The sequence below is a fragment of the Macrosteles quadrilineatus genome, unplaced genomic scaffold (assembly GCF_028750875.1).
Source record: "Macrosteles quadrilineatus isolate MER2022 unplaced genomic scaffold, UCM_ALF_1.0 Scaffold_1__1_contigs__length_201487025, whole genome shotgun sequence".
Taxonomy (NCBI): domain Eukaryota; kingdom Metazoa; phylum Arthropoda; class Insecta; order Hemiptera; family Cicadellidae; genus Macrosteles; species Macrosteles quadrilineatus.
In genome coordinates, this window is record NW_026542594.1 from 128,852,430 (window position 1) to 128,867,846 (window position 15,417).

Consider the following 15,417-nt stretch of genomic DNA (forward strand, 5'->3'; position numbering starts at 1 on the left):
TTGTTTATGAACATATTTTGATCAAATTTGGAAAATGCATTCATTTCATATTAACATTTTACAAAAAACAACTTTTTACCCTCCCTGTTGCAGCAAACCTAACTACTCGTTAAACTTATGTTATTTAAATAAGGAATACCGTACATGTGATATTTTTAAGGAGACATTTTAGCGTAAATCCAATCATGCAAATGGAAATTCGCTTAGTCTGCGAATTGCTGTCTGGCTTAGGTTTGCTGTGGCGGGGGTATTTTTATAATGTCACGTTCGAATTTACTAAAATATTTTCAAATTATTTTACAATATTCATGTGGGATAATACAGACTTTCTCGACCCAAAAGTGGGATTTTTGTTTTGGTCATGTGGATAAACTGGTTTCGGTTCGGCGTCAAGCCAAGGATCTCGATCTCGATCTCCGAACTTCTGCCCTGCCTCTGCCATTGCCACTCTGCCAATTCTACCACTACCCACTACCGAAACTGAGGTCCGGTAACAAAAACTATCGATAGTACGATATTCTTGATGTTAGTACAATACTATCGACCTGCTAACTATTGATAGTTACAAACTGTCGATAGTGCAATCGCTATTCGATAATCGATACTATGTTTTCACTACACTCCGAACTCCGATCCTACTCCACTCCACTGGAGTCCACTCACTAGTGGGTGGGAGTAGTCAAGTCAAGTCGAAGTCACTGTCGCTTCGCTACACTAGGTTTCAATTCAAGATTCAAGGTTTGCCGCCATTTCGTTTGGCTTGGTTCTAGTCCGAGTCCGACTTCCGTTCCGTAAGCCGTCTCCTTCTCCTAAACGTAAATAATTTAACTAAAAAATAATTTAATGAAATTTTTGTAAATGGCCGCCATTTTCCAATATGGCGGTCAACTTTGTAATTTCTTATAGAACACCCTATATTTTATCATGTTTTCGGATAGAACATGCAATTTAAAAACTTTTTTATCCTTGACATTTTTTCAATAAACACACTCGTTTAGGAGTTACAGCCTATGGAAAAATGACTTCCGGTGTACATTTTACATCATGTAGCTCTTAAACTGTGTATTTTATGGTCTTTTTGGAATGTGGATGCAATTTTAAGACTTTTTTACTCTTCGCATTTTTGCTATAAACATACTTGTTTAAGAGCTACATGATGTAAAATGTACACCGGAAGTCATTTTTCCATAGGCTGTAACTCCTAAACGAGTGGGTTTATCGAAAAATGTCAAGGATAAAAATGTTTTTAAATTGCATGTTAAATTGATTTCAATATAATATTCATTATTAAAATCCTTACCTCTGAGCTCTTTGTATCATTCACTTTAAATTTATCCTTGAGGAATGCCATCGGGGCATAGGCAAACCAATTGGACTTGTAGACTTCATTTGCAGCCATGCCGGACTTTTTATTTTCCTTGGTCCGTTCTCGCCTGAACGACGACAGTAATGAATTAATTTTCTTCTTAACTTCTTCAACATCGGTAGTCATGACAGCCGCCAGCGATTTCCAACTGTCACTTTTCTTGTTTAAGAGTTTATAATCCGCACTAGTGGGATCCCATAACACTGGCCGTGCTTTGTACTCTTCAATGAGCTCCAACACTTTGTCATCAGTCCACTCCATAGTTAAACAAAATAGGAAATTGTAGTACAACTAAAAAAACCACCTTTGACCTAAACAACTTGTTACTTGTTGATAGGAGTAAACACCGGCAGCATGCAGGACCAGACTGGAGTCACTCCAATGTGGCCCTCTAATAGAAACCCAAAACAAAACTAACTTGAACAATACCCAAGGAAATAACGTCCCACCGCTATGCAAATTTAACAAGATCACAAAAAAAGAACTAGTGCTCCTCATACAAAGGTTAAAATCCAAGAACTCTGCAGGCTTTGACGACATAACAGGAAAAATCATAAAACACTGCAAAGAAGAATTAGTAAATCCCATCCTACACATAATAAACAACTCAATCGAACAACAAGAAATCTCAAAAAGAATGAAAGTCTCAAAAATATATCCAAAATTCAAGAAAGGCGATAAAAATAACCCAACAAATTACAGACCGATCGCAAACCTACCAGTCCTATCTAAACTCCTCGAAAGAGTCATCTACAACCAAATCACAGACCACATAGAGAAACATAACTTAATTACAGCAAACCAACACGGATTCAGGAAAAAACTAAGTACCAACACAGCTATAGCTCAACTATGTAATGACATAACCAAAATTTGGGAACATAAAGAATCAGCATCAGGCATATTCATAGATCTGCAAAAGGCTTTTGACATGCTCGATTGGAACATACTTATTCAAAAAATGCAGCAGTTAAATATACAACATGAAGCTTTAAACTGGATAAAAAATTACCTGACGGACAGACAACAATTCGTAGAAATAAACAACCAAAATAAAAACATGATAACCACAGTCAAATCCTCACTAAAAACATCAGCTAGGGGAATACCACAAGGATCGATCCTGGGGTCCCTATTCTTCATAATATACATAAACGAACTTCCAAATCAACTTCAAAATGACCAAAAATGTATCCTGTTTGCAGACGACACTACGCTAATTATCCCCACAAAATCAAATTCAAGTATAAACAATTGCCAAAAGATAAATAACACGCTCAACCATAATATAACATCATACTGCAACAACCTAAAGCTGAGCATAAATAAAACAAAAACCGTCCATATCAACTTCACAACCAACAATACAAAAACTAGACGACTGGTCACAGCTAGAGATCCCAACTGCAGAAAACACCAAATTCCTCGGCATCACAATAGACAACAAATTAAACTGGAACAAACATACTGATCAACTCTGCAAAAAACTGGCATCAGCAATATTTGTAATAAGAAGAATAAGAAGTATAACCAACCAAGAAACAGCCCTCATAGCATACCATTCATTATTCACTTCACATCTACGCTATGGAATTGCAGCTTGGGGATCCACAGCTCAAAAAAATATGGAAAAACTTTTCAAATTGCAAAAAAAAGCAATCAGAACAATAACAAGACCAGAAGAATCAACCAATCACAAGTCCCTTTTCATCCAACTCAACATAATGACATTAATCTCACTCTATATCTGCGAAACCATAATCCTTACCATCCGATCCAATCCCAACCTAAGACAATCGCAGCACAACCACAACACCAGAAGTAAAACAAACATAGACATACCTCAACACAGACTTCAAAAAACAAACAACACACCCACATACTCTGGATCAATGTTCTACAACCAATTACCCCAACACCTAAAATCAAACACACCCAATTTTGAAAAAAAATTAAAATTGTATCTAACTGCAAGGCCGTACGACTCAATAAAAGAATACATAGAGGAGCACGCATACACAAAACATAAAACATAAATACATAAATACACGAAACCTGAACACAGAAAACCCTGAAAAAGGAAGAAAGTTGACGACTCCCCGATCAAACGATTGTGGCGAGGACACCGGAAGTAAGAAGAAGTAAGTAAGTAAGTGGTCACACTGAAGCGAGCACCGAACACGAGCGAACGCGAATTTCCTTTGATCGTTCGCACTGAAACCGACAATGGATGGAGCAGGCGCGAACGCGAACATGCGACTACCGAGCACTGCCGAACACGGAACACGGCCGATTGGTGTTCGCTGCGCCGGTCACACCGAAGTGAATTTCGCATTCGTTACTGCTCGTTCGCTCTGGTGTAACCGTACCTTAACGTTGCTTAACGTTAACGAAACCAGAACGAAACGAGAATCCGGCTGGCCGGCTACTACTGTTAGTGCTTGCATACATCAATTTATTATTTTGACGTTATTTAATTTTGTAGCCTAGCTTCCTTTACACCGTATACCATCAACATGAGTAAAGCTCATCCTCCAGAATTGAAAAAGTGAGTATCTAATAGTAACTGAAGCCACTTTTACACGTTGCCGGTTTAGGTACCTAACCTTAAATGCACTAGGCCTAAGATAGAGGCAAGTAACCTGCCTGACTACACTGGCCTCGTGTAAACGCGGCTTTAGCAATTCTAGGGAAATCATGTCCTAGCTATAACTTAGGCTTATTTGTATCTAAGATAGTTAGGCCTACTTTAATGTGGGATATGACTGGTAACTATAGGCCTAGGCCTAGCCTAGATTGTTTTTCCTTTCCGAGGTTATTTAGGCTATATGTCTATTGCTTACATGGATAAGTTAACTAGAAAGGTTTTGAATCAGTAAAAGTTTACGTCCCAAACGTCACCTTAAACTTCCTCAGGTGTGAAATTGTGTTAAAAGTGTATAAAATAGATAGTTAGGCCTAGGCCTACTTTAATGTGGGATATGACTGGTAATCTATCGGCCAATCTTCATGGCTATCACACCCACCCTTAATTCTTCAGGATTCTTGGTTTTAATGTTTGCTAGACCTATAGGGCAAAAGTTCAGATATCTGATTTCATTACAATATGTATCGCGGACACATTTTTCCGCTAAACAGCCAGCAATACATTTTATCGGGCGCGTGCACAACTTATTGTTGACTTGAACCCCCCTAACCTACTCCCCAGGTACATGATGTTGATACTGTCGTGTCCTCTATCTGTTGGCATCATCGGTAACATGTATCGCGGACTTATTTTTCCGCAAAACAGCCAGCAATAGATTTTTAAAGGTGCGCACACTACTTGCTGAGTTTACCCCTCCTATTTTACTCCCTAGGTACATGATGTTGATACTGTCGTGTCCGTTAAAGTGTCCTCTATCTGTTGACATCATCGGTCATACTGTTTGCGGACGTATGTTTCCGCAAAACGGCCAGCAATAGATTTTATCGGATGCGTGTACTACTTATTGCCGAGTTATTGCCAGGTTTACACAAGTAATTGTGCACGCCCGTTTGTGCGAGTGTTTGTGTATGTGAGCGAATCAAGCCTTTGTTATCTGTTTCGGTCACTCATTTTACAGTTTATTTATTGTTTGACTTCCGTGCTGAGCTACTGTTTTTATTTGTAACTACAATGTGTCCAAGTGCTTTGTTTACAGCGATGCAATAAATTTACTGTATAAAAGCCCGTTTTAATTGCAGAGTTGTATTATAATAATTTCAGTAGTCCCTGTACCTTAAAGGCTGAAAGATCGAAAAACATCTCCCACCATTGCCTGTATAGGCCTACCTAATTAGATATACAGTTATCACTTTTAATAACTTGTGAGTTAGATACAACTTCTGTCACAAATTTTCAAATAGCTAACTTAGCAGCGGGCCCGTCCCTAGCACGGGGATCAAGTAATCAGTCAAAAGTGTTTTTTTTAACATCATTTTGCCTAGTTATATTATCGTCCAGATATTAACCAGTATAAAAGCAAATTCTCCGTAACAGGCTTCTAAAACCTTAAGAGGTTATTGGCCTCCCCAATAACACGCCTCCATTCTCTTCCACCACCTGCCTCTTCTAGTGAAGACCCCAGTCTGGAAACGTCTTCCGTTACTTTGTCTTTATACTTTATTCTTGGTCTGCCAAGTGGTCGACTACCTTATGATACTCCTCGGAATAAGTTACACTGGTAACAGTTGAATAATCTTCATCTTCTCTCCACCACGCATGGCCTGCAAATGTTAGCCCTTTACTTTTGGACAGCACATCTTTAACTAGGTCCAGCCATTCATGAACGCCATTCATTTATACTTTTGTATATATGTGAATAAAGTATCTTTGAATTAAATTGAATTGAATAGGTGTTAATACATTTCTTTAAGCTTGTTTTTTTTTTTTTTTTTTTTTTTATTTATCCTTTTGTTAGTCTTCATTATCTCCTACACACAGATTATATTTCTGGCAAAAATTGATTATAGGGCTACACAAGTGTTTGGGATGTATACCTATTTTAAAATTACACATTTCTAGAAAACGAAAATCCTTTCCTTATATCTGTTTAAAGTATATATGTTATTATTGATTTTAAAAATGTATTTACTTTAACAATGATTGGTAATACTAGCAGTTTTGCAATATACCTATTAATAGACAAAATCTTTGATTAAAATAAATTTGGGGAAATTGTTTAAGATGTTGATGGTCAGTTAGCAAACGCATGATGGTTAAATAGATCAAAACAGCATAATGTGTCTTAGTAGGATATCAGCATTACTATGAATACAAGGGTATTAGTGTGGTTAACTATAGTTATTTGTGTAACTAGTGGTGAAAGTGGCACTTTGCTGCACACGAGGCGGCTCGTGCGGAATGATCTTGAGTGCAGCAAAAGCCTTTTTCACTCGTGTTACACATTATATTTTTCCTACAGTCACTATAAAGCGTATAAATAATTAGTCTGTCAAACACTATACAACACGTTTTTAGGTTCAGCCCTGGCAACACAAATGGTGCCCTAGAGAAAGTAGTACCCGCGGTCCGTATCACTCCGCTATTTTTCCTCGGCAAGAAATGTGCTCCGCGTTTTGAGAATATAGTTCCGTATGTTTTTGTAATTTGAAGTCGTTTCCGCGCCTAAAAAAAATGCTTTAAAGGTATTTTCTTGTTTATTAAGATCGTAGGAATGTTTTAAAAACATTTAAAAGAAAAGTCCAGAATACCGAAACTATAAACACGAAATGACAGGTTAAATGTTAAATCGTAGTTATAATAGTCAATCAGCTGCTCTTAGTATTATTATCTTTAAGTAATTATTTACCTATTTTGCCTGAAGGTCTTGTAGTTTGGATTAACACTCGATGCGCATTTCGCCGCTCAGTGCGGCATCTTCATAGAGTATCTTCTTAAACACTACTGTTACTATGTACATATTTACATTATATTTTCCAATCACTAACCAGTCACATTCGCGGTCGCGGTTGCCCGGCGGCGACACGAGCGGCGGGGCACGTTTCGTTCCGCACTGTTGACGTGATGGACTTGTACTGGATCTGAGTGGTTGACAGTGACAGTGTTATGATCAAGGGATGTAGTCATTGTTTGTAAGGGATGGTCGCTTTCTCTTTTGCGCTGTTGCCATTTTAGTGCGTTGTTGCCAGATCGTTGGGTTTCCTCTATGTTTTGAATGAGGTTAAACAAAATTGAATTATGGTAGTCCTCCTTCTTATTTAGGAGGGGGTCAGGGTTAGTGTTAATTTGCTTATAAATTTCGTAACTTTCTTTGACTATTGCAGTAGATTTGGAGTTGGTTTTGTGGAGGATCTGTAATGATTCTGGATAAATAATTTTGTGGCCATGATTTTCTTTCAGGTGTTTAGCTACTATTGAGCTGGGGTTGGCATGATGTTGAGTGTTGTGTTCTTTGAATCTTTTGCTGAAAGTTCTGTTTGTGTAGCCGATATATTGTTTATTGCAGGGGGGCGCACATGTAATTTTATAAACTCCTCTTTCATTATCTGGGTTATCTTTGTTGGCTTCCTGTTTGTAAATGGGCACCGGATTGGTTTTAACTTTGTAAGCTGGTGTGTAGCCTACTTTATTAAAGATTTTTCCTATTTTTTCTGTTGTCTTATCGGTGTATTTGATTGCTACGTATTTCTGATTTTGGTTTTCCGGGTTTGACTGATTTGAAGGTTCATTTTGTGTATTGGATTTAATTTTCTTTCGGGTTTTGCAGATCATAGTTTCTACGATTGTTGGATTGTAACCGTTATTTGATGCTATTGTTTTTATGATTTCTTTTTCTTTTTCATACTCTTTTTGGTTGAGATTGTAGTTGAGAAGTCTATATGTTAATGATCTAAAAGCTGCCATTTTTTGGTTGTAAGGATGGTTGGATTCTGCTGGTATAACTAGATCTGTTTGTGTTGGTTTCCTGAAAATTCCAATTTTAACTGCTTGGTTTTGAGTTTTAGTGACTGTTATGTCAAGAAAGCTTATAGAATGGTTTAGTTCAGTTTCCATTTTAAATTTGATGCTATTGTGTGTTTTGTTGACGTGTGTTAAGAAATTATTTGCCTGTCTTTGGTTAGCATTTAGTACGATGAAGGCATCATCAACATATCGAGCATAAAATTTGATTTTGTTGAAATAGGGGTTTTTATCTGATAATATATGTTGCTCCTCGAAATTTTGCATAAATAGCTTCGATAAGGTGGCTGATAGTGGACCTCCCATCGGAAGACCTTTGGGGTCATAGTATGTTTTATTATTGTAAGAGAAATAGTTTTGTTCCGTTATTGTTGTTGTAATTTTAATGATATCATTTATTTCTTCTTCATCGAAATTTTCACAGTTTGTAAGTCTTTTTTTGAGTATCTCGATGGCTTCTTGTCTTGGTATGTTTCGGTACATATTGTCTACATCTATTGTTGCAAGTGTGTATCTATCTTGTATTTTTATTGTATTGTATGAAGATGCCGCACTGAGCGGCGAAATGCGCATCGAGTGTTAATCCAAACTACAAGACCTTCAGGCAAAATAGGTAAATAATTACTGTATAATACAGGTCTTGTCACTGGGTTCAAAAAAACATATCTTTAAGTGTTGCCAACCTATTTCCAAGCGTACACGGATTACGTGCATAATAGAACCACGCTGTTTTGTGTTGTTTCGTTGGAATCCTGATGTACGGCAAAGTATAAATATGCAGCAATTAGCAGCTTTCTGTAATATAAACAGTACAAGGAAGCCAACTTTGTCGGGTGGCTGTAGGAAAAATTATTTGTCGTCAACTAAGCTGGGAATTAAATATGGTGGCACTAGCGTGATGATATGAAAATTGCGTCATCACAGGACATTAGGTCAGCTCCAGGATTGTCGATCATGTCATATTTTGATCAACTCTGTTACAGCCATTGACTATATATACCTACAAGTAGACTATAGGCAAAAGGTATAGGGTAGTAGGATATATAGTCAATGGTTACAGCTGGTACACCAAATAAAAACAACAAATTACACAACTCTCCCCAACTCATACTTTTCCTAGTTTTAAAGTGCTGCCAATGGCATTGAAATATTATAATATTTTGTGTACAGTTTTAAGTTTGTATTTCTTATGCTACATTGGGCTCTTTTCTATTCAGTTAATCCCACAATCAGTCCTAAAACCTAAGCCCTTGGCTCTATTTTGCATCCTTAATCCCATTACTTTAGGTACACTATAGTTTACTCGTATAGTATCTATTTTTCAACCCACTTTTTTACAATTGGTTCTTTATGTTTCAGATTCATGGACAAGAAGTTGTCACGTAAGTTTAACCAGATTTTTTTTATAACTGTATTAGATCAACTTTTGAATCTTTTGCTTTTACTAGTTACGACGGCAGTTCTTCTGACATACATTTTAAAACAACATAGCAAAAATTACACGTCAGCTACAGAGCTGCAAATGGTGTTATTGTGCTCAATAATAAAGTCAGTAAGTGGGAAGGAGCCTAGTTGCAGCGCATACCCTAACTATGGAGCTATACACCTTTAACAACCCTTTCCTAAAAAACGCCCTCGTATTTAGCAAAATTTGTTTTTAACACTTTGTTGGAATGCAAAAACCTGGAAAAGTTACTTTCTGCAATATGTTCTCTCATTGAATTTGATGTGTGCATGAAGGTTTAAGAAATATAACAAAGTAAAAACATAAATATAAGTGTGGTCAATCTTCCCTGCTTAGTGCTCTACCACCACCCTGCTCGAAACTAGCCTCATTGAATGTGTCTCATTAACATGACAAGCTTAAGACTTGATTATATTATCTTTACTTTTGAGTTGAGCATTTCCTGGAGTAGAATGAATTTAGTTCGGCTACCATTATTATGATACTTATTGGGTTATTGTTATATTACAGTAAAGCTGAATGCCGGCAGACATGTGCAAGGAATTCTACGTGGTTTTGATCCTTTCATGAATGTCGTACTGGATGAAACAGTAGAAATAAAGAATAATGAACAAAATAACATTGGCATGGTGGTGAGTAAAATGCTTTTAATAAAATTTTCAATATAAAAATAAATTGAATTGACTTATTTGTTAGGCAGTATAATAAGAGTAATATTCAAATTCTGTATAGCTTGTTGGAAAAAAATGTTTTATTTAGAACTTTTGTCATATTTTTATGAGACACTGTTTTATCAGACATATAATTTAGGATCCCTGTCCATTATTTATAGATTTAGCTTATTTTAATATACTTTCTTAATTACAAATAATCATTTGTGACATCATGCTTTTGACTTCAAGGCACCAGTGAAACTAACATTTGTGTGAACCCAATAAAGAAAAGATCAAGGGGTGATTTGTTAGTTTTCTACAAAGTAAGAGTGTGTACTATAATATTGTCCGTAAGGTGTAGACTGAAACAAAGCACACCAAAGGAGCTTAAGCTTTTTCCCAATCAAACTTGGGCAATAGTAACTCCAATAGACACCATTGGATTAGGCATGGTTCTGTTTAATTATTACAGTTTCAAATTAACTCATCATCTGATTTCTTAACATATTTAATTTGTACCTTGTAATCCAGTAAGGCCGGGGCCACACTCATCTTATCTCGCTGAATTTTTTCCACGGGCGTTACCCGTGGGTTTGAGAGATACATTACGGTATATGGGGCAGGCTACACTAGAGTAAAAACGTCCGTGAACACGTTTGTCAGTCTCAATGGTCTTACCAGCGAGACTGACAAACGGAATTGCACGTGTATTCTCTACTAACATTCCACGGGCGTTGCACGTAAAACTAGTCGCGGGGCATTGCGGCTTATGGGAGTGAACACACTCATCTTATCTCGCTGAACTTTTTCCACGGACGTTTCTAGTTTTAACCTGTACAGAGAGCGTGGAAGGGGGGGGAGTGCGTATCACGGACACGGACGATTTTTATTGCCAGTGTGGCATGCTCTATCAGTCTCGCTGGTTTGCCCAAAAAACCTATCCCGTAAGACGAGGTTGGCCATGGGCAAACTGTTTCACGTGCGTCGCACGTGAAAACGGAAAAAAACAGTCTCGCTGGTTGAAAATTACAAGTGTGGCCCCGGCCTAAACTTGTGCATTTTGCCCTGCATGAAATGGGGCAGTAGGTTTATTTATTTTGTGTTGTATGTGTTAGTTCCGAGATGCTAAATCCAAATTTTCTACCTTTGCGACCATCCGGTTAACCACCAAAAAGCGTATAAATCTGCATAATTTTGAACTTTTTTAAGTTTGTCCAATTTTGACCCTGAAGCATAACTTTTTCATGAAAAACCACTATGGTCATTTTAAAAGTATATTAAATTAACTATAATTTAAGACCAAAATGGTTATTCCAGACCTAATAGTTTCCAAGATTTGGCTCCGCAAATAATGATTACATTTTCCAAATTTAATTTTTAAGTTTGGCCAATTTATACTCTGAAGCATCATTTTTCACTGCAAAACCTATTTTAAAGTTAAATTAAATTTCCTAAAATTGTAGACCAAATTTTTTTTGTAAGCCTAACAGTTTGCGGGATATCGCTCTTCAAAGCTCATAAAATCTACCATCAATGCATTATCTAGGCGGCATTAGATTGCTAAATTCAAGTTTAAAAAGATGGTCACATATATTCACTTAACACGTTCGCTGCTACGGACGTTCCTGAACGGGGCCATGGCACTGGGAGCTAGGAACGTTCCGGAACGTTACCGTTCATTGTTGTTAAACGTTTCCATGGATCAGCCAGCTCGTCACGAGCATCCTATATTTCTTTGCAGCTCGCGGGGACGTACTTTTCTTACAAAAAAATATATAGTTTCCCAAAATCACCACCAGGGTTGTATAGAACAGGGCTTTGTCCCACCTCTTTCCTGCTAGATAGTGACTATGTCCAAAGCCAGTTTTACTGCAGAACATTGCTATCCAGTATAACTACTGTTGTTTTTACTGCAATTCAGAGTATCAGTGGCAATGTTACGCAGCGGTGAGCGCTATTTCAGCTCCTGGCGCCGTCCCGGCATCTAGCACTCAGCAGCGAACAAGTTAAATGGGTGTCCCTAAACAACCTGTACCGCTTTTCTTGGGATTGTTCCTTGCATATAGACAAACGGATTTTGTAATATAACCTTGGGTCTCCCATGCCTCGTAGTGTTTGATGGGTATCCTATAGAGGCTTAAAAAAAAGAGTACAAAAAGTGCTGAACGTATTTTTTATTAAAACAATCTTCAATCAATGCTAGTATTAAAAGTTTCAAGCTATTCAGTTTGGCCAAATCTTATAAAATAACCATACAAAGAATATATAAGAAAATATATGTATAGGCCTATAAATAAGAATATAAATAAATAAGAAATGTATCGTAAAAATGTTCATATTATCAAGAGAAATAGAATGAAAAGGCAACAGTGAAAACAGGCATTAATACAGCTTAAACCTCTTTGAAGGCCTATTTTGAAGATCTCCAACTTCTGTGTCCATGATCTCCCGTTTGTTTTCAGCCCGATCAATTTTTCTATCCCTCCAGATAGAAGCCCTCCAGCTTGTCAGTGTTTTCAAGCGTGCCATTTACTTCAACACCATCTAGTAGGTCATTGCACTTTGTTTTTATCATTAAATAGAACTTTCTTGTGAAAGCTGAAGGCACGGTTCTCTCCTCAAATATAACCTCAGTAGAAGAATGTGACCGAGCTCGCTGAATACGTTCAGCACTTTTTTCAGCCTCTGTAGCATTTAAGTCAAACACAACTAGGCATGGGAGACCCATGGTTATATTGCAATATCTGTTTGTCTCTATGCAAGTGACAATCCCAAGAAAAGCGGTACAGGATGTTTAGGGACTCCCTGTATAATCATAAGGGTAGATAAATAGCAACATAGCAATATTTAGTTGTAGCACGGTTGAAAACACCATAACGTCCGCTAACCAAAATGGTAGAGTTAAGTCCATCCTCATTTGCTTACCATAGGTCTTTTTTTTATGTTTAGGTAAATATTCTTGGTTGCTGTCACTAGAATAGTAAATTTTAGTTTGTGAGCACAGGCATACATTATCATCACCATCCTGTTGTTCAATTTCGGAATCTTAAAATAAAATTCGAAATTACATGGTGTCGCCCCGGGTCACTGACCCAAAAGTGCCGCGTTAAAGTGAATTTGTATTAATTGCTATGCGCAACCGGAAGATCAATTCTGACTTTGTCTGTTGTTTTTGTTAAGTTACTATGTGTACAAACAGATTTTCAGTATTACATTTTGATTTCGATTATTATATTTTAAATAAGACTAGCACAAAATGACGTTTTTCTTGATTTTTGGCAATATATGCAGCCTGCGCGACCGTAAGATATTAACATACAATACTACTAGTTTAAATATCAATTTTAGATGACATTTTTAACTATTACATATTAAAAATCTAAAGTTTAAGCTCTGATAAAATATGAGTTTTTCATTTTTTGTTCAAAAGAATTTTCTAAAAAAAATTAGTTATATTTTCGACCCACTCTAATGAATTGCTTTTTAAACTTTAACTCCACAATTTCATGCCATCTAATAAGCATTGATGGAAGATTTGATAAACTTCAAAGAGCCAAATCTCACAAACTGTTAGGCTTACAAACCTCATTTTGGTATAAAATTGTAGGTAATTAACGTACTTTTAAAATTGTTATGAATTTTGCAGTAAATGCTTCAGGGTAAAAATTGGCTAAAATTTAAGAAACATAAAAATTCTGTAATTTTAATCATAAATCTTGGAAACTGCTAGGCCTATAATAACCATTTTGGTATTATGTTATAGGTAGTTTAATCTACTTTTAAAATTACCATAGTTGTTTTTTTCATGAAAAAGTACAAAATTCTGCCGATTTTTATGCTTTGAATTTTTAAGGTAGAAAATTTTGATTTAGCATCTCGGAACTATCACTTGATACAACACAAAAAAAAAGAAACCTACTACCCTATTTCATGCAAGGTATACCCTGCTTTTGATAACAAGGTTACTGGGTTATTGTATTTAATTTGTAATTTGTACCGACGAGTTGAAGAGTTAGATAGTATGTTACGAATGAGAGTTGTCCACATATTACTCCAACGTCCTCTCCTTGACACATATTTTTTTAAGTTTTCCCTAATTTTAGATTTCTTTTTCAGGTAATCCGTGGGAATTCCATTGTCATGGTTGAATCGATGGATAGACTCTAGGTTAAATTTGTATGATGTATTGAAACCATGTAAAATGTGATCTCGATGTTTGTGTTTTGACTCAGATTAAACTTGATTCTTAACTTAAGTTTTTTACAATAAAGACTTTGTAATAATTGCTTTACTTTGTCTTTCCCCGGATTTATTCTTTTAAGGAGCTTTCTAACAATGATGTGGTATATCCCAGTAAGATTTTTTAGTAGGTATGCGAAGCCACAAGTTTATCAACCCATATTTTTAAATAAAATTATTTTCTTCCTGTAGTTTAGTTTACTGGAAACAAGATGCCATTTATTTTAGCCAGATTAGTATCTAGCCAATAAACTGCAATGAATTAAAACCCCATACATGGTTGGGTCAAGCTTAAATTTGATCATTTTAATGGAATTTGAAATATGTCTACCCTTAATAAGTCCTTTCTTTAACAGCATGATAGGCACAAACCTAAATATTCAAGATGTTGAGATTTTGTACAACATGATAAAATTGGAGTAGGCTATTCAAAGTTTTTAATAAACACTTCAGGGTATTTCGTGTTAATGCAACTCTATTATCTGTTATCATTGTATCATGGTTAGAATGACATGTTATGGGCAAATAAATGTCTAACAGTTAAACGAGGAAGGAGTGTTAGTAAATTTTCAGTTTACTTATCTCAACAAAACAAATTTTTTATGCTGATAACATATTATCCTTCAATTTGTGATACAACTAATGGTATATAAAATGTTGTCGTTAATATAAACGTTGCCTTAGTTGGATATGCGTTTTCAGCTGCTATTAACAAAATGATATGGATCATGATGTGTTGGCAACATTGGAAGAAAGTGTATACGGCCAACCTTGTCTCAGGCTCCCACATGTAGATAGACGACAGTTTTCATTAGTAGTAACAAAACACTATACAAAGAATGTGTATACGGCTGACCACGTCTGAGGCTCCCACATGTGGACTGGAGACAGTCTTCATTAGTAGTAACAAAACACTATACATAGAATGTGTATACGGCTGACCACGTCTGAGGCTCCCACATGTGGACTGGAGACAGTCTTCATTAGTAGTAACAAAACACTATACATAGAATGTGTATACGGCCGACCACGTCTCAGGCTCCCACATGTGGACTGGAGACAGTCTTCATTAGTAGTAACAAAACACTATACATAGAATGTGTATACGGCCGACAACGTCTCAGGCTCCCACATGTAGACAGGCGACCAGTTTTCATTAGTAGTAACAAAACACTATACAAAGAATGTGTATACGGCCGACCACGTCTGAGGCTCCCACATGTGGACTGGAGACAGTCTTCATTAGTAG

At 36.5% G+C, this 15,417-nt stretch overlaps 2 protein-coding genes across 2 annotated transcripts; one reads left to right on the forward strand and one right to left on the reverse strand.

Annotated features, from left to right (window-relative positions):
- Positions 1 to 695: 695 nt before the first annotated feature.
- LOC129000544 (uncharacterized) lies at positions 696 to 1,627 on the reverse strand. The gene is made up of 2 exons (XM_054427508.1): positions 1,301 to 1,627; positions 696 to 809 (listed from the first exon to the last, which is right to left on the reverse strand). The coding sequence occupies exons 1-2, from the start codon at positions 1,625 to 1,627 to the stop codon at positions 696 to 698; spliced, it is 441 nt and encodes a 146-aa protein (XP_054283483.1).
- Positions 1,628 to 3,740: 2,113 nt separating this feature from the next.
- LOC128982835 (small nuclear ribonucleoprotein G-like) lies at positions 3,741 to 14,212 on the forward strand. The gene is made up of 4 exons (XM_054401864.1): positions 3,741 to 3,914; positions 9,171 to 9,193; positions 9,787 to 9,908; positions 14,046 to 14,212. The coding sequence occupies exons 1-4, from the start codon at positions 3,883 to 3,885 to the stop codon at positions 14,094 to 14,096; spliced, it is 228 nt and encodes a 75-aa protein (XP_054257839.1). The 5' UTR covers positions 3,741 to 3,882; the 3' UTR covers positions 14,097 to 14,212.
- Positions 14,213 to 15,417: the final 1,205 nt, after the last annotated feature.